The 24,178-nt window shown below is 44.2% G+C and overlaps 1 protein-coding gene across 3 annotated transcripts in view; it reads left to right on the top strand.

Moving 5' to 3' along the window:
* Positions 1-24,178, top strand: part of RGS20 (regulator of G protein signaling 20) — a 34,857-nt gene that overhangs the window by 8,117 nt on the left and 2,562 nt on the right. The window contains exons 1-3 of one of the 3 annotated variants that reach the window (XM_058037046.1): positions 9,230-9,300; positions 19,278-19,426; positions 23,463-23,549. In XM_058037046.1, the coding sequence (XP_057893029.1) occupies positions 19,281-19,426; positions 23,463-23,549 (233 nt within the window). In that variant the 5' untranslated portion in view covers positions 9,230-9,300; positions 19,278-19,280. Of the gene's footprint in view, positions 1-9,229; positions 9,301-10,531; positions 10,631-19,277; positions 19,427-23,462; positions 23,550-24,178 lie in introns of those variants that run through there. The other 2 variants (XM_058037037.1, XM_058037055.1) reach the window with 2 other exon arrangements.

Below are 24,178 nucleotides of genomic sequence, written 5' to 3' on the forward strand. Positions count from 1 at the left end.
ATACTTAGTCCTACATTTGCTAGCTCCTTCTTAGGACAGTTTTGTACTTCCATTTATTTGCATCTTTTCCTAAGGCATATTCAGTCAAAAAAGAGATGCAAAAAGAGATCAGAATCCCATCACAAATACCTTACTTTCAAAGCCAAGCTTCATGTTGCTAGCTGACAGATAGGTGCATCCTTCTGAGAAGGTCAAAGCCATGCCAAGCCAGGAAAGGCAGAGACCAAAACTCTTCGCCCAGAGCCCACACAGGGGATGAAAACACCTTGTTTATGTACAATGTAAGTAGTTGTATATTTCTTCACAAGCATTAAAATTTAAAAGTGAGACAGGCAGAACATTATTTTTCCGTCAGACTCATCCAAAACATGGGCTGAAGGGAAATTACTTGGGAAATGGCAAGGATCTGTGAGCAGGTAAAGCCTGGCTTGCAGCAGCCTGTGCCTGCTTACTGGCAGTTCTGGATGTCTCGGAGGGCTTGGCCTTTGCCAAAGCCCCTCCCTGTCCTAATGGTGATTCCAAAACTTCCAGGAATTTAGATGTTGAGATCTTTAAGCTAACAGGTATTTATCCTACCACCTTATGTGGCTGGAAACAGCTCAGGAAGCTAATTGCCTTCAATATTATACATTTAGTGTCAAGTCCCAAAGAAAATCCAATCTAAAATACTGTATCAACTGTTAAAGGTAAGAGCAGGCTAAAATAAATCAGGAGCTGCCCAGTGATGCCTGCCAAGCAGCAGCTGATTGCCTCACAAAATGTCACATAATTTTTTTCTGGATCATTGTAGCAAACACTTAATTACTCTCATGAGAAGGATGAAATTATTTTCAGGAGCCTAGAGATGTCAGGTCTATGCTGAGGAGCTCGTACAGAAAAAGGGGAAAGGCTCAAAATTGTTTTGTTATTTATTTGGTTCCACTTGTGAACACAGCTTAATTTCAGGAAGTAGCTGTGATTTTTCCTATGACATTTTGTGTGATTTACTTTAGGACTCAGTAAAGAAGAAAACAGTTCTCACTGTTCTGGTGACTTCACTGCTTCCTTTGAGAATAATCAAGTTAAGAGTAAAAACAGTGGGTCAGGATTAGACCAAAATAGGATAAATTATTTGTTCTTCAACTGTAAAACAATTTATTATGAGAGACAGGCAGATTACAATATTTTAAAGTATTAATTTTCTTGCATTGCTGTGCTTCATTTTGTAAAATCTATGCTCCTTTATTTTTTTACCAAACCAATGTGTTCAAACACACAGATTCTTATGAGACAGTTGTTTAGGGAAGAAAATCTTGTTTAAGGGATTCCTTGCTAATGCTGTAGTTTAGTACCCCAGATGAGCTTTGGCACTCACACCCTTTGTGCCTTTGGGTACTTGGAACTCATGCTCAGATTTGCAGAGGTGCTCAGACTGTGCCACAGAAGCTGCTGAGTTGCTCCTCTCTGAGCCTTTGTCCTGCCTTTTCATTTGCAAATTCTTGCTCCATTTACTGATTTACATTACCCAGAATTCTGCATGGTAATGCACGGAACATGTATAACATTTATATTTAATATGGGCTCTAAATAAGAGGGTTAAATGGTGTTTCTCAGTTTTCATACAGACCTTCTGAATGGCTCAGCATGGAATAGTTTTCCACTCATAAGACTGACAAAGTGAGTCACAGTCCTTAAAAGCCAAGGACATTTCTTCCAACTAGCATAAGCCAATGTTCACTGAAATGCTTGATTCTGATTTTGATGGCAGACTAGTCTTTCTTGCTGCTCTGCATTTGTTCTGCTCATACAGACTCTGTGCAGGTAAATGCATGCTTTTCGTTTCAGTAAAAGAATAGTGTCTTACTGAATGATTTACCTGGAAAACAGTGGCATGCTCTGGTTGTAAAATTGTTTCAGATTCACAAAAAAACTATGCTTTCTCATTTATCCCTTCTGGGTTCTAAACAGGCACACTTTAAACAGGTTCTTACCAACCTTTCCAAATCATCAGGAGAAATAAGTTAGAGGTGTTATAGAACAGAGGAAGAGGTTAGGCTATTGCAGACAGGACAATTTCAGTCCCACTATGTATTTTCTGTGTTTGGTCAGGAGTATGTTTGAAATGAACTCCAGGAAGGAGGCTTGAAGAGACAGTTTGTCTGCCCAGGAGGGGAACATGGTCTTTCAAAGCAGTAGTGTAACAGAGGGAAACAAACCTCAAGTGTGGTCTTGTCATTGAGTTGATTTGAGCAGTGATGCACAAAGATGGGGCACAAAAATAAGAATGTCCAAAATTCAATCCATCTGGAGTGCTGTTCTCCCTCTCTCAGGACAATTCTAGAATCCAGAGCAAAGTGCAGTTCGGGGAAACATGATAGACAGCCTTGGAGAGGCCAGAGGAATAGCCCAGCCTCCAGAATGGAGGGTCAGTCTCTCTGTACATCAAACAGGAGAAATGTGGTTTTGCAGGAGCACATCAAGTGCCTCCCTCTAAAGCTCGGAAACTCTGAGTTGTTTTTCTGTTGGGGTTTTTTGTTGTTGTTCTTATTGGCTCATTTGTTGGGGTTTTGTTTGTTTGGAGTTTTTTGTTTGTTTCTTTATTCCTTTGTCTACTTGAGGCCCTCTGTCTTTAACTTGTAACTCAGTGTCTGTGGTGCCAACGGGGACCTGGGAACTGATACCATTTGTTATGCTGCTTCAAGCCTAAAGCAAGCACAACACTGAGCCAGTGACTTGGGCTGTCTGTAATTACAGTCTCCCTATTCTAGGCAGATATTTCTATAGGGGCAAAAATCACATAAGACATCTCTGAAATAAATGTTAGTGACAGATTGTTAAAGGAAACTCCAGAGCTTTCTATTCACTTCCACAGGCACACTCACTTCTACACAACAGGGATAACCTGACCTCTTTAAGAGAGTATTTGTTTGGTACCACTGATAAATCGGTCCACTGGGATAACACCTGAAGTCTTCCCTTTCTCAAAATATGTTAACAGCTTCTTCTCACTGTCATTCTTATCAAAACAGCTCCTTTTCCTCTCATCATCATTCATATGTCTTTTTAAGATGCTGGATAAATACTCCTGGTCAGCAGATCAATCTAGTTTGCAATGAGTCAAATACAGAGTTTTGTATTCATGCAGCACCATCCTGCAACATTCTCATTGATGCTGCCCTTTAACCTCATACTCTTCAGCAGCCTCTCATTGCCTCCTCTTTATTCTTTTGTTCTTCTTTTTCAAAGGAATTATAGTGTACTTCTCCTTTCGTCTTCTCCACCACCAGTCCTACAAGTGCATTATATTTTCTCCCATCAGTATTTTAACATGGCTGCATAATTTTCCAATCGATCCATATTTTATAAGGTCCAAAACCTGATGAAAATTAATGGCAGAAATCACAGTCAAGCTGGAATGTTACTGTGCAGCCACCTTGTGCAACCAGGCTTTCAGACTCTGAACTACTCAAAGACTCTGAAACCTCTATCTGTTCAGGGACACTGGTTGCAAATCACCCTGTGAATCTTCCTGTCTGAATCAGCTCTGGAATGCAACTATAAACTGCTCTATAAGACCCAAAAAAATTGTATTCATGGCAGCTTTGATTCCTTCTTTAATTTAACTATATTTATTACTTTGCAAGTAAGAATCCTGTGTAGTAATTAGGTTTTGTGTGACCCAGAATATCAGAGATTCTTCTGCAGGTCTTGGTTGGATAGGTACCTCTTGAGTGACAGTGATACTGTGGAGATATTTTTACTCTTTCTATCATGAAAAAAGAGAAATATTATTCTCCAATGGATCATTTAATTTCCGTATGGGCAGAGAAGAGGAGCCCTAATAGCACAAGGAGGAATAGTGCTTCGGCACTAACCCTTAAGTGTCGAGGTTTCCCATTCAAATTGTAGGTGCACAGTGACACCTTCTGGAAGCTGGCAATGAGCGTCCCTGAGCCACTTCCACCGTCTGGGAACTCACAATTTTTGTATGCAGAAGCAAATATTTTTCTGATCAACATTTTGACCAGAGAATTCCTACAGGGTCTATCACATTACTGGCACATACACTAACAGAACATGTTCGTGATGGAAGAGATTTTTCTTTTTAAATCAAGCCTGTAAGGGTTTTCAATTATTCCAAATAATTCAAAGGTTTATGGGGGGAAAAATAGAGGATAGAATTAGAGATGTATGCTAACCTCACGGTTTAAAGCAAAATGTATGCATTTTGGGTGGCATTCTACTTTTAATTAATTAATTAATGTCATACATCAAGTGAGAGGATCAGAGAATATTGTGAAGATTCAATTTGCCAAACATGACAAATTAAATGAATGACAGCTTTTCTTAGTGCACTTGCACTTCAGCAAAGATTTCATTTTTGTGTGTATCACATTGCAGTTTCTAATTAGACCTTCTCTGCCCAAGCCACCACATTCCTGTGTAGTCTGCAAATCTGTCAGAAACTCTGCATCACCGAGGATTTTAAGCATGAGTTGGGCCACAGAGCAGGCCAAGGGCTGTCCAAGGGCTCACAAACCCCCCAGAGCCCACTCCCATCAGCTGGACTGGGCCAGAACGAGGAGTGGAACCATCACTGAGCTGACTCTGACACTCTGAAACCCAGCACTCAGTGCCAATTCAGTATTGCTGGAGAACATATCCCTAGCTCTAACATTGAATTCCATCTCAAATGTTATTTCTCTTTAAGTTTCCTCTGCCTTTGAAGTAACAAAGATGTGATATGTAGGAGGAGAAAGAAACAGAGTTGTGAGCAGAGGTGGCAGAGGCTTCCTGCAGCTTTGGAGCAGACACTGACTGATATAAATACTGAAGTTAAGGGTTTTGTCAGAACCTATATATGGGACTGGACAACCCTGAAAAATACACCACCCTAGAAAATGACCTTACAGTGATGAAGTAATTATCAAAGCACTAAGCAGAGCCACCAACGGCAAGAAATTCTGACTGCACCGAGATCTAAATCACATCTAACCATTCTGATAATGTTTCAAGCCCTAATGTAATGCAATCTCAGGTTTTAGCATCAGATCTTGAGGAAATCTAATCCTCCACAAAAAGGCTGAGACACCCTGTGACTGCATGAATGACATGACAGTGGGACTTTCACACTTTGGCTTACACAAAATAAATTCTACTGATTAATTAGCACACCACTATCAATGTTGATGAAAAATTAAATACTAGCAAGCATCCCTGCAAGTAGGATAATTTAGTGAATGCTCTGTGGGACCACACTACTCTATGGTTGATCTTACATGTTTGAAGATGCCAGTTTATTCTTCCTCCCATCAGCTTTGAACATATATTTCCCACTTGAAGTCAACTACTGATAGATCCATAAAGAAAAAGTGGCTTTGTCTGTAAGAAACTGATGTTGAAAAAACACAAATATTTAAAATTTCAGCAAAGCTGCTTCTCATAATATCACTGGTATTATGTTCACTTCAAAATATGGTTATTTAAATGCATCTTTTATTTTATTTTTCTTTTTACATTTTTAGTTTTTATTAAGGGGTAAGGGAAAGCCTTACCCAATTTTCTTTATGCTGATACATAAAGAAAATTGAAGTTCAGCTGAAGTCCCTGGAAACTCATTCTCCTTCTGAAAATATCTCCTTTCCCAGAAAAGCCTATTAGTCTTCAAAATTATTTGTAACAAGTGCACTTTAATGTCAATGAAAAAGGTAAAAAATGGCTTCTTACTCTATGTTTGAATTGCTCCCTAATCTCCCTAATTCCCTATGAATCAGCTCCATTCAATGGTTTAGAAACTCTCTTTTTAACAATTTAAGGGAGCAGGAAACACTGAAATAGACTAGAACACAAAAGCTGCCATAGAAATGTGTATGACCTCTCCTTGGGCAGGGAGCAGAAGTTCGGGTATGAGACAGCAACCAGCCCTCACACCTTAAAGGAAAACAGGCCCTATAAAAGCTGAAATGTTCATTATGTCACCCATTGATGTGTGACTGCAAGAATGTTGGAATGCAATGTTATTAAATTACAGATACATGTTCTGTATTATCTTTCTTAACACCTCTCCTGAAAAATGTGAGAACAAATTTAAAAAGTACCATATAAGTTTTCATTAAAATATAATAAAATAAAATAAAATAAAATAAAATAAAATAAAATAAAATAAAATAAAATAAAATAAAATAAAATAAAATAAAATAAAATAAAATAAGAAAAGTAACAGATTTCTTCATTTACACCAAGGCAAAATTAGGAAAACATGTTAACTGGACAAGTTTGCAGAAAGAGGGAGGGTGGAGTCTAAGAAACATCCAAAGGGGCAATACTAAATAGCAAAGGCACCCTCATATAAAGCCATCCCTTTCTGATTTAGAATTTTTAAAAACTGCATGCTGGATAGAATTTCCTCCTAAAAGTTTATCAAGAGCTCATGAGTGTAAAGCGAAATATTCAGGAAACTCAAGTAAAGTGTGGAGGTGGGTTTTGTAATGCCTGATATACTGGTAGATAATACCAACATTGAAACCAGATCTCCTGGTCTATTATTTACCATGTATGTTACAGAAAAACAGCGCCACTATAAGGGATAATTTTATTAAATGCACAGCTCACATGCACAAGCTCACATGTAAGGTCTCAATTTTCCATAACTTATTTTTTGAAACAGAAATAAGTGCAAGGTCAAGTACTCCTGAGCCTTGCTAGATTGACATTTGGCTTTCCCTCTGTCCCAGTGAAGTTGAATTAACCTGAACAAAGTAGAGCAGTAGAGGGGACCAAGAGTAAGGTCACAGAGACACATGCAGAGCAAGCTGCTCCAGTGACTGAGGGAATTTTCTTTCATGCATGAGAGATGCATGTTCACATTCCTTTAGGGCGAGAAAGGGTTCCAGTCTGGGTCTCTCAGCTCTCTCAGCTCTAAACCCCATTTCAGCAAAGTGCAAGCCCTTGTTTGTGCAGTTCTGTCTCATGCAGCTGGACATCAGCCTGCATCCATCACTCACGGGGAAAGGAGGAGAAGAAGACTACATTAACAATTTTGTGAGGACTTTATGCCTCCACACCATTCAGCTGTTCCAGCATGTGGCTGTGTACACATGCAGTGATGCAGAGGTGCCTGCCTACAGAGTGAGACAGAGTTGCCTACAAACTCCAATCACTGGAAAATAGTTAGCTTAGGTGGCTTTCTTTATCTAAATCATTTATGCTAGGGAGCATAAATACCATATTTTTATATAGTACTACCCACCATCACTATGCATCATGAATTCTGAAAAAAAAATAAAAAACTTTCTTTAATAAGATGTCAGCTAGAACCATGGAATGGTTTGGGTTGGAAGGGGCCTTAAAGATCACTTCATTCTAAACCCCCTGCCTGTTGGCAGGAACAACAGATCATGACTCTCCTGAGACCAAAGGAAAGGATGGTGAGCAAGAACATACCTTCCAAAGGGGTTACATTCTGCCAGCACTTTATGCCTGAACTTGATCAAGCATTCCTGCTAAGATTTAGGATGCCACTTGGGACTGTAGTCTAGAGAGATCTTAGGAGAGTCACATTTACTCACCAGTCCTGAGAAATGACTGCCTGTCCGGGTAGAGTGAGCAAGAGCGGAATTCAAAAGCCAATGGTGTTAGCGGGTGTTTTGAGCTTGGTCTTAAGCCACATAAACGACCACCTCAGTACACTTACTGAGACTTTGTTCCCTTTTCTCTGCCAAGGAGTGAGGCAGTGTCATTTAATCCTGTCTGGGCCTTGGCAGTTGTAGTTTGGCACAGAAATCTGTTCAACATCAGTTCTATGCTGTCTGCCACAAGCAAAAGGGCAGGGATTCGCAGAAGGGCTCCTTGCCACTGGGCAGGAGGAATACTGAGTGGGGTTGTGGGGTGGGAATCAACCTTTCTATTTTTTCTGCTCTCCTGGAAACATTGTCCAGTTTCTGCTGTAGTTCACCTCTCCAAACAGACCTAGGGGAACTCTCTGCTGCTAAGCAACAGCAAGCTCTCCTTCAGTGTAGGAATGGCAGCTTTCCCCGCTGGTTTCAGCTCTAAGGAGCACCTTCCCTGGCATCAATGGCACCGCACTCATGTTCTCCCATTGCTGGGGCAGTGCCTTTGGCTCTCAAGGGGAGAACCATCACAGTGGGAAGGGCTTTCTTCACACTGTGTATACTTCAGTATACTTCAGTCTCTGTCTCTTTGATGTCTGTTTGTAGGCCAGAAATAGGGACAGCGTTTTGGGGTGGTCTAAACCTTGATGAAATCATGAAACCCCAAACAAAAATAGGTAGAAATCATTGCTAGAGAAAAGGGAAGCAGAGCAGTGATTTTTGTCCGTTCCTGCTCAGGGCCCATGCTGAGTAGGAATGGGCAAAAATCCAGAGAAGGAGCCCATCCAGGCGGCTCCTTCCCTGCCGGACAATGGCGCTCACAGGGCAGGGCAGGGTCCCGGTGCCCGGGCGCTCGCAGCTCGGGGCGGGCCCGGGGAGCTCGGGAGGGCGCGGGCAGGCTCAGCACCCCGGACAGCTCCGGGCGGCGGCGGCTCCGTCCGCGCTCCGCGGTCGGCTTTTCGGGTGGGCATTTCTTGGGAGCTGCTCTTTGGGTGGAGGTTGTAAGTGGCCAAATTCGTTCCGTGCTCCTCTGGCACTGTGGCCAGCCCCGAACCCCAGTGGGCGCTGGCTGGGTACGAGAGCTGTCCTCCGGCCCTCGCCTGAGGGACCGGCTGAGGAAAGTTCAGAAGACTGAGTGTACATGGGGGCAAGGGGGGTGCGAGGGCAGCAGGCTGTGGGCTCACTGCTGCCAGCACTCCAACCCTCATCTTAGCACTGCGGGGCTCTGCTGGCTGTGCCGGGCCCCCGCCTGCCCCCTCGGTGATGCTCACTTTGTGTTTCTCTCTCTTTCTCTCTCTCTCTCTCTTCCCGCCCCGTCCCTCCGCTCCCACACCTCCCCCGCTCGCCGCAGACTCCGAGGCCTGCCAGGGCCCTCGCCTCGCTGTCAGCTCTGCTCTCCAGCCCCTTCCTGCGGCCGCAGCTCCCTGCCCGCCGGCCTTGCCAGCGCTTCGTCTCGGCGCCCCGTCGGGACGCCCCGGAGCCCCGCTTGTGTCCGGCGGGCTTGGCGGCGCTGCTGGCCGGGAGCGGGGCCCCTGCGCGCTGCCCGCTCGCCGCCCTGCTGCGGGGCCGCTGGGCTGAGCCGCCGCCGGCCCCCGCCCCGGCCCCGCCGCCGCCGCCGCCCAGCCGCCTCCCCCCGGAGCGCCGGAGATGCCCGGCGTGCCACGGAGCCGCGCCGCCGCAGCCCCGCGCTGCCCCCGAGCCTCCCGGCGCCGTGAGTACCGCTCCTGGGGCCGCGTCCACCCCTCCTCCTCCTCCTCCTGCTCCTCCTGCTCCTGCTCCCCGCACCAGGGAAGCCGCTGTCCGCCCAAGTGCCCTCAGCCGCCAGCGGCGTGGGAGGCTCGGGGGCGCCGGGCGAGCTCCGCGGCAAAGCCCCGGGCGCCACAGTGAGCCCGCTGCTCCCGCCTGCCATCCCCAGCCCGCTGGTCCCCTCTGCCATCCCCGCTGGTCCCCTCTGCCATCCCCAGCGCCCCCGGGTCCGCTGGCTCCGGCGAGGCGGCTCCTGCGGCCGCCCTGCTCCGCGCCCGGTGTGCGGGCGGGAAGGGAACAGCCCCGACGGCAGCCGGGCGCTCCGGGAACCGGGAACGCGCAGAGCGTTCACGCACCGGATCACTCTTGGTTTCACGGGAAGACAGTGTCGGTCTGGCCGGCAGGTACTAGCAAGCCGCAGTCGTCCCGTTAACCCTTGTTCCGGCAGACGGCTGCCCGGGGGGTGGAGGCGGCGGATCCTTATCGGTGAGAGAATCCCCTAAACGTGGCGATGTTCCTACGGGCGCCTCCGGGGAGCGGGGTGAGCGCCCAGCCCGGCACACGCGGTGCCCGGAGCCGCGCTGCCGCAGCCGTGTCACCCCTGCCCCTCGGCGGCGAGCCTTGCGCCGCTGGGAAGCGGGAGGCGGCTAGGGCAGGGAAAACGTGTATCTCAACACGCAATTACTTAAAACGCGAGCGTGTTCCAGCGCCGGGTTGACAAGCCCGGCTCTCCTCTAAGGCATCTGTGAGCACAGAAGCACCAGCGCCGAGCCCCGCGGCGGCACCGCCGCCTCTCCAAGCCCTTCCCACTCCCTCCCATCGGCGCACACACACGCACACACACAAACGCGCACACACACTCCCCGCTCACACGCTCTCACGCCGTTCTCTCCGGCGTTTCTCCCTGCGGCGCCCGTCCCATGGCTTCCCCCGCGCCCTCCCCAGCCCGCCGCCGCCGAGCGGGCGCTGCTGTCCTGTTCAATCCCCTTGCAAACCGGCCCTGAGCCGGAGCAGCCCCCGGTGTTCCCCTCGCCAGGGGCGATCCGGCGGCAGCCCACGCCGTCGGGCCGTGCCGTGCCGTGCCGTGCCGGGGCGGGACGGGGAGCGCGGGCTGCCGGCCTCGCTCCCTGCGGCTGCGGGCACGGCGAGCGAACCCACCCGCGGCCGCACCGAGAGGAGCCCGCGGGGCCGGGCGCATGCGTGGGGCCGGCGAGCCGCCGCTCCCGGTCGCCCAGCCCGCCGGGACCGGAGGGGAAGCGTGGGAGGACGCCCGGCCGGGCCCCGCTGCCGACACCGTGAGTAGCGCTCGGTGCCGCTCGGCGGCAGCCGGGCACGGCATCCCATCCATCCATCCCGAGCTGCGGGCAGGAGCGGGCAGCCGCGACCCCCGTGCTGCAGCTGGAGCCGCCCCGGGTGCGGCGGGACGGACGGGACGGGACCGACAGGATGGGACGGGATGGAACGGGACGGGACGGGACGGTGGCCCCGCGGCCAGGGCGGGACGGCGGCTGCGGCCGCCCTCCCCGGGAGGAACGGCGGGGACTCGGCGCAAAAGGCGTTTCCCCCGCTCTCCCGGAGGGTCGGGAGCTGCGAGCCGGGAGCCCTCGGCGCTCGGGCTCTCCCCGCCACGTCCCTCCCCAGGAGCTCCCCGCGCAGAGCCCGGGTGGCACCCGGCTGACCTCGGCCCCGGGAGCGGGCCCAGGATCCCTCCCCGGGGCAGGATCGCACCCCGGGGCCGCCACCTCCCCGGCCCCAGCGCAGGCACCAGCCCGGCTCGGCCCCCGCTCAGGGCCCCTCTGCCCCGTCTCACGAGGATGCGGCAGCAGCCGTGCAGCCCCCGGCCCGCCGCGAAGGGGGTCCCGCTCGGAGAGCGTCTGCTCTCGGGGCCCGGGGCTCCCCTGCCAAGTTAGAGAGAGAAGCAGCAACAGGCGAGTGTTTCCGTAGAGAGACTTCCAGGGCCAGCCTGCCTCGTCAAGAGAAAGAGCTCTTCCCGAGCTCTGTCATTAGGTAATGTCAGTGAGTAAGAAAAAGCAGGTAACGAAAATTGGACACAAATACAGAAAGTGAAATAAGATTATCCTTGTAGACTCCAGTAAGAACCCACAATAATTTAATAGTGGTGTAATTTGCTTTATGCAACCGTTCCATTATTCATTTTTGCTGTTGAAAAATGTAAAATGAAAACTTTTCATATGATGCTTGTTGCTATGATGTAATGGCAAGGAGTCTCCCTGTACCTCTGTTGCACAAACAGAATGTCAGCATCGAATCCAGTGCTCTGCAGAGCTGTGGAGGCGGCTACACCACTGCTCTATTACTGAACCAGAAGCAATAAACACCAGTTTGACTAAACAGAACACCGGAATCATTATCCACTAGGAGATTCCTAGTGGTGGTTCCTAAAATTAGGAACGTCATGTTAAAATTGGGAGTGTCTCTCTAAACTCAGAGCCAACTGAGTGTAAAACTAGCACTGTGTTTTATAAAATGCTCAAAGGTGAGAGAACAGTTACTTTATTTCCTCTTTGGTTTTTTATCTCCTCCTCTCATCAATACTTACTTTGATATCTTTACTCTGGGTCCCAAATACTTAATCATGGAAGCATCACCTAAGGGGTTATACACTCTCTACCCCTTGCTTAGAACAGAGTAGTGATGTCTGAGGACTGAGCTTAAAGTACCGGGGAGGAGTTTTCAGGCTGCAGGGTCCCTGTGTCTCTTGGAGCTCAGGTCAAATGTTGACGGAGTTGAAGCATTTAAGCAACTATCAGTACTCAGTCACTTCCAGAAATTCATCCCATCTTCTTGTCACTAAGAGAAGTGACAAAGGAGACCGTAAGTCTTGGAAGTACTCTGGAGATCCCCTGGCATTCAGAAGTAAGAGGACTCTTAGCTAGAGGTTCATTACTCCTCACTTGCTGTTTTCAAGACTTGTCAAAGCTGGGTGAAGCAAAGAAGCCCAGGAAATGTCATGGTCAAAGTGAATGTGAGCTAAGCCAAATTCTGACCTTCCTTCAGCATTTGGTACTGCTCCTCCTGGCTGACACTGCAGGCTGGCACTACAGCCGAGCTCCCCAGGCAGAGGGTTGCTATCACAGAGCCTGCCCTGCGGAGCAGCCAGATGCCAGCGTAGTACAATCCGAAGTGAATCGCGACAATCGGAATCAATAGGAAACAGTGTGTGAATCACCGCTTAATGCACTCCAGGGTGAGTCATCCCGATTCAAACCAGCTTTCAGACCAGCACAATGTCAGTCAGCTTCTCACACAGTTCGATGTGAGTCAGATCTCAGCACCGAGTACAATGTGAAATGAGTCACTGACTAACACAGCGCCATGTGCCTCCAGTACCCGGTGCGAGTTGTCAGAGCTGCTGTGTGATGTGAGTCACTTCATAGTACAGTAAAACGGGGCTTTTTGGAGGCCATTCATAATTAAGCACAATGCAACCAAGCGCTCAGGAGGAGATAATGGGAGTGAGCAGAGTAAACTGCTGCAGGCACCAGCTTCACTGCATAGTAGAGAGGTTTGTAAAATATTAGGAAGAGTGATTTTTTAAAATGTTATTGTTTCTTAAAACAAGCTGCATAAAAATAACTAGAAGCAGGTGCTTTCTCTGACATCAGAGCCAGCAAAAGCAGGGTTGAAGCAGTGGTAAAAATCCCAGCGCTGGAGAAGTCTGTGGGGGTTTTTGTTGGTTTTTCTTCTAAGAGAACTGATCAGTCAGTGTGGCTGACATAGATCCACTGAGGCCAACCCCAGCTGCCACAGAGGACAAGGCAAGGGACGCTGACAGCTTGTGCTGTGCAGACTAGAAGATCCTGACACTGATTTAACTTAATTGCAGTTTGCAGTGACCTAGTTTGTGAAGGACTCAGCATGGGATGAAGTTATATCCATACTTACATTCATAGTACCCCACTGTCATAGCATCCACTTAATCAGCTGGACCAAAACTACAGATTACTTTTGTTGCTTTTTCTATGCAACTAGTAAAGAACTTTTTAATGTCTTTCCCTTATTACAGGAGAAATAGTGACAGTGACCCTGCTAATTACATGTTAGAGTAACATTTTCAATGAAGTCTCTTGTGATAAAATCCAAACTAAAGAAATTCTTTACCCAGAGCAGATATAGACATACATCTGAAACACAAACAAAGCCTCCACAAAAATCCCACTGAAGCCCCAAGTAACTAGGTTTCTAACAGGAAAGTCAGATTTTACTCAGAGAAAGCCTTTAGTGCAGGAAGTTTTTGCAGAGAGTGCCTCCTGGTGGCCAACTGGGCCGAAGTGAATACCAAAGAAGGAGGAGCAGAAGACATCTAAGGCATCGGTAGAAAAATACCTGTGACAGGTGATCAAGGCACCATTTACCTCTTGCTGTGTGGATGTGATACCCTTTCAGCCATTCCTTTTGAAATGGAAAGCAATCCTTTAAGCTGGATAGATGAACTTGGCTCCTCTGAGCTGCTGCTCCTCTGGAAAAATAAATTGAGTAAAACAAGCAAAGGTACTAAGTTTCTGGACATTTGACAAGAAAGTGTCCCAGAGCTGTTAGTTAGAGGATAACACTTTTACTTGCAACTTTGTCCACTGAAGGCTTTAACAGGCTTGGGCAGAGCAGTGACATAAAAAGAGGTTTATTCCATGTGCTGCCACTCTCCTTTCTGCTAACCTCTGTCTTGCAGTCACAAACTCTCATCCATTTCAGGCACCCCACTACAATATGCCAAATCTCCAAAAATACAAGGTAACTTCCAGGAGCTCTTGCTCTTAACCTACTAAGTGGGCAATCTGACAACTATGCCTAAAGCATGTGCATATGTGTGGGCGAGTTCATTAACATATATTAGAATTCTTTTCTGACTAAAATAGCACACTGCTTAATGCAGAAAGCCTGCTTGTCACATTTGTCAATGAAAAGGAAGAAGCACGAGCATCAAGTTTCCTGTTCATATTTCAGCTGACAGTGAACTGCCACAGGCTTCAGTGGGAGTTTGTTGCAGCCCCAAATATATCTGAATTGTTAAAAAATAGATTTAGAGATTTATTTGGAACTTGACCCCAGTTGCAAGCCTCTTATGACATTAGTAGATAAGAACAGAATCTCTTCCAACTCACTGGTTATCATCACTAGGAGGATCCAAAATCAAAGCAGCAACTGTGAGAGCTACGTAACCCAAAGCTTGCTGACACCAAGAGGTGCCTTTCATTGCTTCAGTGGAGTTTGGACCAGGCCTGAGCATTTACTGAAAAGTAACTGGGCTATATGATCCACATCTGTGCCCTCACTCCAAGTGCTGTCAGCTCGTGTTCCAGCACAGGGCTTCCCAGGCTGTGCAGTTACTGGGGAAGCTTCATACTGTGGCCGTGCAAATCAGCCCCAAGAACAAGCTAAAGGCTTGCACACCTGCCTGATGGTGATGCACACAAGGAGGGAACATTAGGTCTCAGTAATTAAGTTTAAGTAATAGAATCTTTGCACTCTGAGCTGAAAAAATGACATTGCGTTTTACCATAAAGTGGGAATAAAAGTAGAAAGTTTTGTCTACAATCTTCTGCGTATTCTTGGGTTTGGGGCTTTTTTTTTTTTATTTGGTTGAGGTTTTGTTTTGGTTTTTAAATTGACATTTGTGGCTTAGATTTTAAATATACCTCCTTTGGGAATGCTATTTTCTTGGTAGCCCACCCTTCTGCTGAGAAATTAGCAAATACTATAAATGTTACAACTAAGCCAAATATCACCTGAGGTGTTTTTAATCAGGGAAATAATTTTCACTCCTGACCTTTACACTCCTTTATAAGGTTATAAGTGTTTATAAGGTTACATGGAGAAATGCTTCATAATCTGAATGTCAGATAGGTATGCCTTGGAATTATGCAAAAGTTATGACAGACGTTCTTATCTCATCACCTCAGCATTACTCTTAAGGCACACAGTGGTTTTGCCACTATTGTCAAAAGTAGCATCACTGATGCTTGCCTAAATCCTTGGACTTCTTTTTTTAAATTACTTATTAGCATTCAATAATATGAGCACATATATTTTTATATATTCATAGATGCTATCTAGCAGGATAAGAAGCAAGAACATGTGCCATTAATTTTCCTCTGTTTTTATTTCATTGCCATTCAGGGACAATTTCATAATGGACTCAATTTGTTGTTATCATTACATAGAGAAGGACATCTCTTTCCTTGGGAGATCCAGAAACTCTGCACCTAGGCATCTGCAGAGATTCTACATTGGACTGGCTTGAAACAATGAACCAGCTGGAGACAAGCTGATCACCTCTGACACACTTCTACTCCCTGTTCTCATTTAAGTATTTGAGTAATTGGCACTGTCCATGTGGAATTTAGATGGTTCTGTGGATTATTCCAGGCAGGATCCACTGCCTGGGAAAGTTTCTTTATGTTCCAGTGTGCTGATTAAAATCCAGTGCGGAGGATATCCAGAAACTCCAAAGCTACAAAATCAACCCAATTCTGCACAGACTGCAGGTAGTCAGAGGAGGCTTGTATGTGACCAGTTACTTGTCCACAGTCAGAAGAAACTTCCTGCAGATGCAAAAATGATCATGCAGGATAGACTCGTGCACACAATTTAGGGAGGTAGAAGATGCTTTGTAGCTCCAGACAATCACCAGGGATGGATTATGCATGTGCTGGAGCGGTCCCAAGGCACATGAGACAGCAATGTGTAGGATCTGAGCAGTAATGCAGGTCCCAGAGCCTCATGTGACCCAGCCAACACCACCACTATGAGGACCTGTGCAACAGAACCCCCTCTTGCCATCTAGACACTGACACTGACTGTCCCATTCAAGGACCTGATTCCTCACAGTGAGTCAATGTTAGCAAAATGAGACCCTACTGACTATTTGTGTTACGCTCAGCAATCGGCTGAAACCATCCCCACTCTGAGTATAAACAGAGCATGAGATGGTAGGGTTGAAGTCCTTTGGTTACAGGTGCCTTACATCATTCCATCAGTAGCCTAAAAGCATTTTTGGATTCCTCAGGAAACATGTACAGGATAGCAGTCCTTCTCCAGTTTTCTAATGCTCTGTCTAACCCATTTTCAAACAAGGCACATTGCTGTTCCAGATGGTGGGGACAGAGAAGGCAGACTCCAGTCTCAAAGTGCAGAGAACACCCAGTACAGAGGGTTCTTATACAATTTTTTCATTCCCATAGCACCTTCAGAGTGGTCTGGAAATCTGATGTCCCAAAGTAACAACTGTAAAATTACATGAATAGAAGACCTTTTCACTATGAGGTCTAAAAATATCCTCTCTTTTTTGCCCCAAAAGAGCCTGAATCTACTGAAGGCAAAATAATAACCACTTCAACTCCCACAGATCCACAAATCAATAAAGCAATTGCTTAAATTGTTGCTAATGTGGGCTGTACTCTAAAGGAGCAATGAATTTTGTTAATTCCTACAAATAATATTCACTGGATTAATTGATAAACCTATTATCCATTCCTGCACACAGCACAACTCAAACCAGCAACTGCCTGGCAAGCAGCTCTGGTGGATGCAGCAAGAAGCAGCAGAGTGTGATGGAAAGTTTCCATGTCCTACAGTGAAATTCTGGATATATTAGAAGCAGCAGAAAGATACCTACATACATAAAATAAAGCTCTTTTGAAGTGAGATAAACAGTGCTGAGATAGATCACTTATTGCTTGTTCTGTGTGACCAGCCTGACACGGTTTTGTCCTATGGGACTTAGTATTAAGTGCACAAAAGGAGTTTCTACAACTCTGTAATAACCTGCACCACTGCTCAGCTCTCTACCTTGCCACCCTGTAACATGGACCCTGGATCATATTTAGCCCAGGCCAACTCATTATTAATATGAATTAGAGATATGAATGTGTGAACATAAATTACCTCAGAACTAAGAGTGGATGTATTAGGCTATATAAACAGCACATGTCTGTGTGCTGAATCCAAGTGACATTTTTCTAATCAATAAAAATAGTTTACTGTCCAAAGCAGCCTGAAATATTGTTAGATATATGATCCTTCAAAAAATGTTTTATATGCTATCACTCTCTAATTGAAATGTGAAAATGCTCCATTTAGAAAAGTACAGGTATCCATAAGGAAATTAATACTTATTCATTCCATTCATGTGAATCTGAATCTGACAGGAAGAAATCTGAATCTACAAATACATTCTACATTTCAGTGATCCTTTCACATTTTGAAACATGAAAAGTTGGGGAGGGACAGTTGGAAGCTATGTTATTTTTTCTGATTTTCTATTTCTGGTCATTTAGGCATTGCTTGTCAGATTGGGCCTTCAGAGTTTTAAAATGGGTTGTAGTTTCTGTCTATATTGTTGTTCTTGTATTTTATTCCTCCTGCTACACAGGTGCATCTTCTGCTACCGTGTCGTGCATTTGTCTCTTGGGAGAGTGGGCGGTTCTCACAAATACGAAAATTATTAAGCTCTACAAGACAGAAATAAATTCAACATTGAAAAAACCACAGTAGCCAAAGTGCAGCAAAATGTAATGCTGCACTCTGCTAAAAAAACATTCTTTCTTCTCCTGACACTTCTGTTGGGTTCATGACACCATCTGTACATTCCCTCTCGAGTAAAAACAGCAGTTTTTCCTAAACCTGGATGAACATTTTAGAAAGAAAAGCTTTTAACCCCCAAGTATTTATCTTATTAGATTCAAGTCTGATATTATAGATGAAAAAAAGAATTCAAAATTGGTAGCAGTTAATTTTAATTCCCCTAATTGTCATGCCTCAAAAGAAAGTTTAGCAACCTGAAACAAACCTACACACAAAGGGATGTCGTGACACAGGAGGATGACTAGCTATGTATCCAAAAATCAAATACAAATAAGATTAAGAAAGCCATACTAATCTTTGTACAAGCTAGCATTTCATCTCTCAAAGACATCTGTCACTTACATATGGCACAACTTTCAGCATAACAGGGAGAGCACTATTAAGTGCTGTAGAGCAAATGTGAAGCTCAGAGATGGGTCAGAAACGAACAGGGACCTCAAGGGGACTTGTCATTTCATCAACAACACTTATCTGCACAGTCTGCAAAATGCAGTCTCCAAAAAGTCTTCCTACAACTGTGCAAAAAACCAACCAGTGCATCCACCAAAAACTGTTTCATGCTGTCTTCAGCTGGGGGGCTCAGTGAAAACCATGTAATTATTAACATCTAGTTTTGTGTTTCCTCCTCACCTTCACAGAGCACAGAGACAAACGTTTTTAAAAACTGTGGCTGTGAGACTATCAATGGAGAAATGAGTATTGGCCCTTCACCCTTTGCTACAAAGGGAGCCAGCAGGTTTAAGACATCCTCAGTATTCACCAAAGGCCAGATTTTCAGGAGAGCTCAGGTGTCTCACTCAAGGATCATGAAGCCTGTGAGTTGGCTAATCAGGGGGAAAAAAGAAAGAATAAAGAAAGAATAAAGAAAGAATAAAGAAAGAATAAAGAAAGAAAAAAGAAAGAAAAAAGAAAGAAAAAAGAAAGAAAAAAGAAAGAAAAAAGAAAGAGAGGTCCTAACTACTTCTATTCTGTATGACTATCCTTAGGATGGCCTTCAAGTCAAAACCTCAGGAAACCCTTTCAACTCCTGGGCTGATACACCTCTGTGCCAAGAGCTCTAACTCTCCAGGACCCCTCACTTGTACCTTTTGCTCTCATAGCATTCCCAGGCACCTGAAGAATTCATTAGCCCTTTGCCTTCCATCACAGCACTTAAATGAGTGAATCTTCCAAAGGATTCAACACCTTAAAACTTCCATGGGGGAAAATCAGTGACTTAGCTTTTTAGTTCCCTTGAGGCTGTGGCCTTCAGCACTTCTGGGTAGGACTTTGAAAGCAAACAAAAAAGGAAAAGAGAGAGAGATGTTTCTCACTCGCCCCTTTGTTTGTTGGTTGCAGCCCATGGGATCGGAGAGGACGGAGATCCGCAAACGGCAGATGGCGGCGACCCCGGAGAGCCCAGGGGCTGCACAGGCCCAGCTCAGCACGGGGAACCGAGGCTCCAATGCCTGCTGCTTTTGCTGGTGCTGCTGCTGCAGCTGCTCATGGTAACCCCTCTCATTCAAACCTCTAGGGAACACAATAGCAGGGAAGGGACACGTAGATCCTGCGCAGGGCAACATAAGCCAAAGAAAAAAAATTGTATAATTCTGCAGATCTGGGACACAAAGAGATTGCTGTGCTCTACCACTAGACACAACCCTCTACTCCAGCATACTCCTTCTTTCCCCTGCCATTGAAATAACAGATTTTAAAAGAAATATCTGTACAGTATCTCTAATGCTCTTTTTTTGTCAATATTGTGCAATGTCTGTTTTGTGCTAACCTCAGCACTGAGCTTCACCAAGTGCTCCCACTAAAAACTGAAAGCATTACCAGAATATGTCAGAGGTTTATTTTTAGATTTGGGCCTTGGCAATCAGCACCAATGGTGTTAAATGGAGGTAGGGAAGGTGGAAGAATTTTTAGGTCAAAAAATGAATAAGCAGGTGCCCAGCACATTTCTTTTCCCCTGGAGGTAACTGGATCTGTTGTCATTAATTAGTATTGCCAACTCATGGCACCTGCAACTCATATGAAGATAATCATTGGGACCAGAAACTTTAAACACTGTGGGTGTGGGTATTTGCTGAAGTTAAGAAGCAAAGCAGAAAAAAATTCAGAAAAAACCCCACTACAAAAGTCCTACTCCTGTTAAGGAAGAGAATTTATCAATCAAAGCAAAAGAGGAGGAATCACTTGATTCCTAAATTAACAATGTGTTCACCTTCACTTTCTTACCAGCTCCTTCAGATCCAAGTGATTTCATTCTAAATTGAAGCCAATCTTCCCATACTCAAAATCCCTGTATCTGGTTAGGGCAAAGTTTTACCTCATGGGTAAGAGTAGAACTTGCATTCAAGTAAACAAAAGTCTTAAACAGCCATAGAGTTTAGCCAAAATTCTGACAGCAAGTACATCCTTCTTAGAGATTAACTATCCACCACATAAACACTTCAGAGCAAGGAAACCTGACACTGAGGTGATGGAAAGAGGTCACAAATAACCTTACAGCCTGGGCTAGGAATCTATTCCACTAGTGTTGTTTTCCAATAGCATCTTGTGGCAAATGCTTTGGAGAACACCATTAGAAGGCAAGGGAAGAACAGACTGATAATTTCCTTGCTGTTGGTACTCAGCTCATCAGAAGCCAAGACACACAGGATTCTGCCCTCCCTAATGCAAATAGTGAATATTTTGCAAGGACAAAAGGCTGCTTGGAGGTTTGGGGTTTTTTGTGAGATGCCAAGAACTCAGGCTCTGATCCTACCAAGCTTTTCAGCAGGTGCGTAAAGGTGAACCAAGGTAGAATTTAGAGAGATATTAACACTCTGCCTGTACAGGATCAGTTTGTGTCCTATTGCATGTATGTTAAATCATCCCACACAAATTCCAATGCCATTTCAACAGCTGTCCAGTGCAATTGCAAGTGGCTCAGTCCAGAGCTGCATTACACAAAAATGGTTTTCAGTTAAATGAAAAAATAAGACACATTTATATACTACGTCATAGTATATAAAATTTGCATTTTACCTTTTAAATTGTTGATAAAGTACTTTCTTTTTGTGATTTTACCTGATATTTTCCAGGATGCTCATTTTCTGTGTATCTCACCATTCAAACAATTCAAAGAAAGCAATTTACTCAATAGGTCTGTGAAAGTACCCAGATTTCATGATGCTTATAATTCCTATTAGCATTTCAGAATCATCTGGGCAACCAATACAGGCTCAGAAACAGAGTAGCTTGTTTCAGCTTTAAAATAATTTCTGATTTTTTTTGAAACAATTGTTTTCTAGTAGCAAGAAATGCAAAACAAACCGTAATTAAGCTATTTATGTTCCCCATTCATAGACCATTTCCTCAAAATAGCCTAAGCTCTTGGAACAGAAAGATTATGAATAGGAATAAAAATAACAGTCTCCATGAGTCATGCTGCTGAGCTGCTGAACATCCAATATTCAGCATATTGTAATAGTAGATTTAGAATGAACTGAGTCTCTCAGCTGGATGCTCAGAGCCTGCGTTCATTCCTGCAGTCAAACCCAAACCTCCAGCCTGTTACTCTTCCAGATCCCGAGAGGATACAGTACTGCACTACTCTCTTTATTGTTTACTTGTACACTTCTAGGGAAAGAGCCTGCCTGTAAGCAATTTTCTGAAGCATGGCATGTTCTCTTAGGGAGGCTTTTGTTATTTCTTTGGTCTTTTTCCTTTTCTGTGCATTATCCCATAAGGCTGTATTCCTTTCTATTGGATCTGTTGGGTCCCCTCAATCCAAAAATAGTTCTGATAAGAGTATCACTGCCTGTCTGTGTGTGAGAATACATATCACTTTACATATTCAAAAAATGCCAGAACCACTGGTAAAAAGGGTAGTAAAGGTTTGAGACCCATATAACCTAACAGAAAAAAGAACTAGCATTACTACTTACATTTTTCTCTTTTTTTTTTCTTTAAAGGTAAGTTGACATAGTTCATTGGTTTGAACATATGGTTCAGATATTGCTGAAAAAAAGTGTTTGCACTATCTGCTCTCCATCTCAGCAATACAAAAGCTTTCCTATATCTTCCACACATGGACCACTGTGGCAAAGAGAAAAGTAGGTCTCTGCAGATTATGGACTAATGGTAGACAAAGACAGAGAAGGAGATGCCCAGTAAACAATAAGGCTGCAAATAAGAGTTGGCCAAGAGTTTAGAATGCAAAATAGGCAGAAAAGTCCACTGGTTTAACCAAAAACCTTCCTAGAGATAAATGAGATTCTTAGAGATTAAGGCAGCAAAACTTAGAACATTAGCATGAAAGAAAGGTAAGATACAAAGGAAGAAATTAAGTTTGGTATTTCCCTAGAAGTTATAGCAACTGTGTTGCCTTGTTTCAGCTGGAGGACCCGTTTCAAATAAATAACAGGCAATACAAAATATAAAAAACACAGGGACCTTTTCTTCTTGACATATTTTAAGTAGCTTTACAGATTACATGATAGCATGTGTGTATGCATATGCATTTCTCACTAAGCTACCATAGCTTGGATGAACTGAATGTAGTCCCCACTCCCAAAAAAACCCCAAAAATTCCATTTTCAAATCCAGTTTCAAATGAAAATTAATCATCTAAAACCACAAAAGAAATTTTTAAGAACTAGAGCTATCTTAACTAACATTTGATGAAAGAAGCAGGAGTTCACAGCTACAGGACATCAAAAACTGTCAGTGATCACTAGTGACTGCATCAAACTTTGTTTTTGTAATGCTACAAACAAGTGTTTCCATTCAGACATACTCAAAATGGTATTCAGCAATGATAGACCTGCTCTTTGTGCTCCAGATCTCACATTTTGACACATATATTAGCAATTTGCTAAGATGCAATCAATCACCTCACAATCTGGCTGTATCTACATCTGAACTCTGAAAGTGCTTACCCTTCCAAAACCACACAGAGAAGTCTTTAGTTCACTTAAATCTTGTGTCCTGCTTCTGAACTCTGGCTTTCCTTTCATGGTATCACCATTCCAAACCAGAGTGTTGGCCCTCATCACAACTGAGGAGAAAAAAAATGCTAACAAACAAATCCAAACCCACCTACCTTGAAACCTAACTCACATAAAACCAGTGCATCAGGTCCAGCTTAAGTAAAAGCATTGCACTGAGCATACACACTACGAAAACAGAGAATAAATAGATTTGGTATGTGACAAAGGGTATGCATCATGCATCCCATACACACTTGTGTGTGTGTATATATATCTATAGAATTGGACCTGACAATCCTTACAGGTCCCTTCAACTTGAGATATTTTATGGAACTATGTTCCTTCTGTAGAAAATTTGCATTATAGAATACTAAACAGCTTTCAGCTACACTCAAGGTTTATACAATTGTAAAAATAAGGTCAGAATGTAACTGTGGGTAACGTGCCTATCATTAGCTTCTGTTCTTTTAGAATTTTTATTTTTAGTATAGAAGGAAAAGTGTCTGGTGAATGTTCAGCGTTTTTCTCTACAAAGTTGACTAAAACTTTGTTTGCTACTTTTCAGTCTTACTGTTAGAAATCAAGAAGAAGAGAGAGCAAGGAGAACATCTCATGAACTCCAAGCAGAGGGTATTCCAAACTGTGAGGAAAGGTATGGTCTTTATTAAGTGTTCTGTCAAGCTAAAATGAAACAAACCCAACAAGCCATACTAAGTAATTGCAATAGTTTACCTGAAATATGAAAATAACTATTATCTACTTGTCATTTACACCCAATTTGAAAGTCACCTGTTTTTTTACCTCCTAATGAAACAAAGGTCTGATCTATAATATTTTACTCCATTCATATGCAGCATGTAAGCACATCCCCACTCCCATGACAAATTAAAACCAGCATTGTAAACTGAATTTTTCCCTTTTTCCTGAAATAATTTAAAAATACACCCTGTTTCACCCAGCAAGTATGCAATGAGCTTAACCAACAGTGTTCAGCCTAACAGAAATAATATACTGGAGCTTTAATCCTCCCAAAAGTCAGGCAACAGTTTCTTCAGAAATGCTCAAACAGGTAAAAGCACCTGCAAAATGGTAACATACAGGTGGGTGCCTTTCAAAGGGTTTAAATCATTGCTTCTTTATATGTATTTTCATTCAATTTTTAACCATAATTTAACAAGGAATATTAGGGATAGAAAAAATGTCCAGCTGTTACACGGGTACTTCTTTGTTACAATTACTCTGAGCACTAGCAATTTCTGCATGAAAGCAGAGGCAATCACC

Source organism: Melospiza georgiana, chromosome 1 (genome assembly GCF_028018845.1).
Source record: "Melospiza georgiana isolate bMelGeo1 chromosome 1, bMelGeo1.pri, whole genome shotgun sequence".
In the NCBI taxonomy this organism is placed as follows: Eukaryota; Metazoa; Chordata; class Aves; order Passeriformes; family Passerellidae; genus Melospiza; species Melospiza georgiana.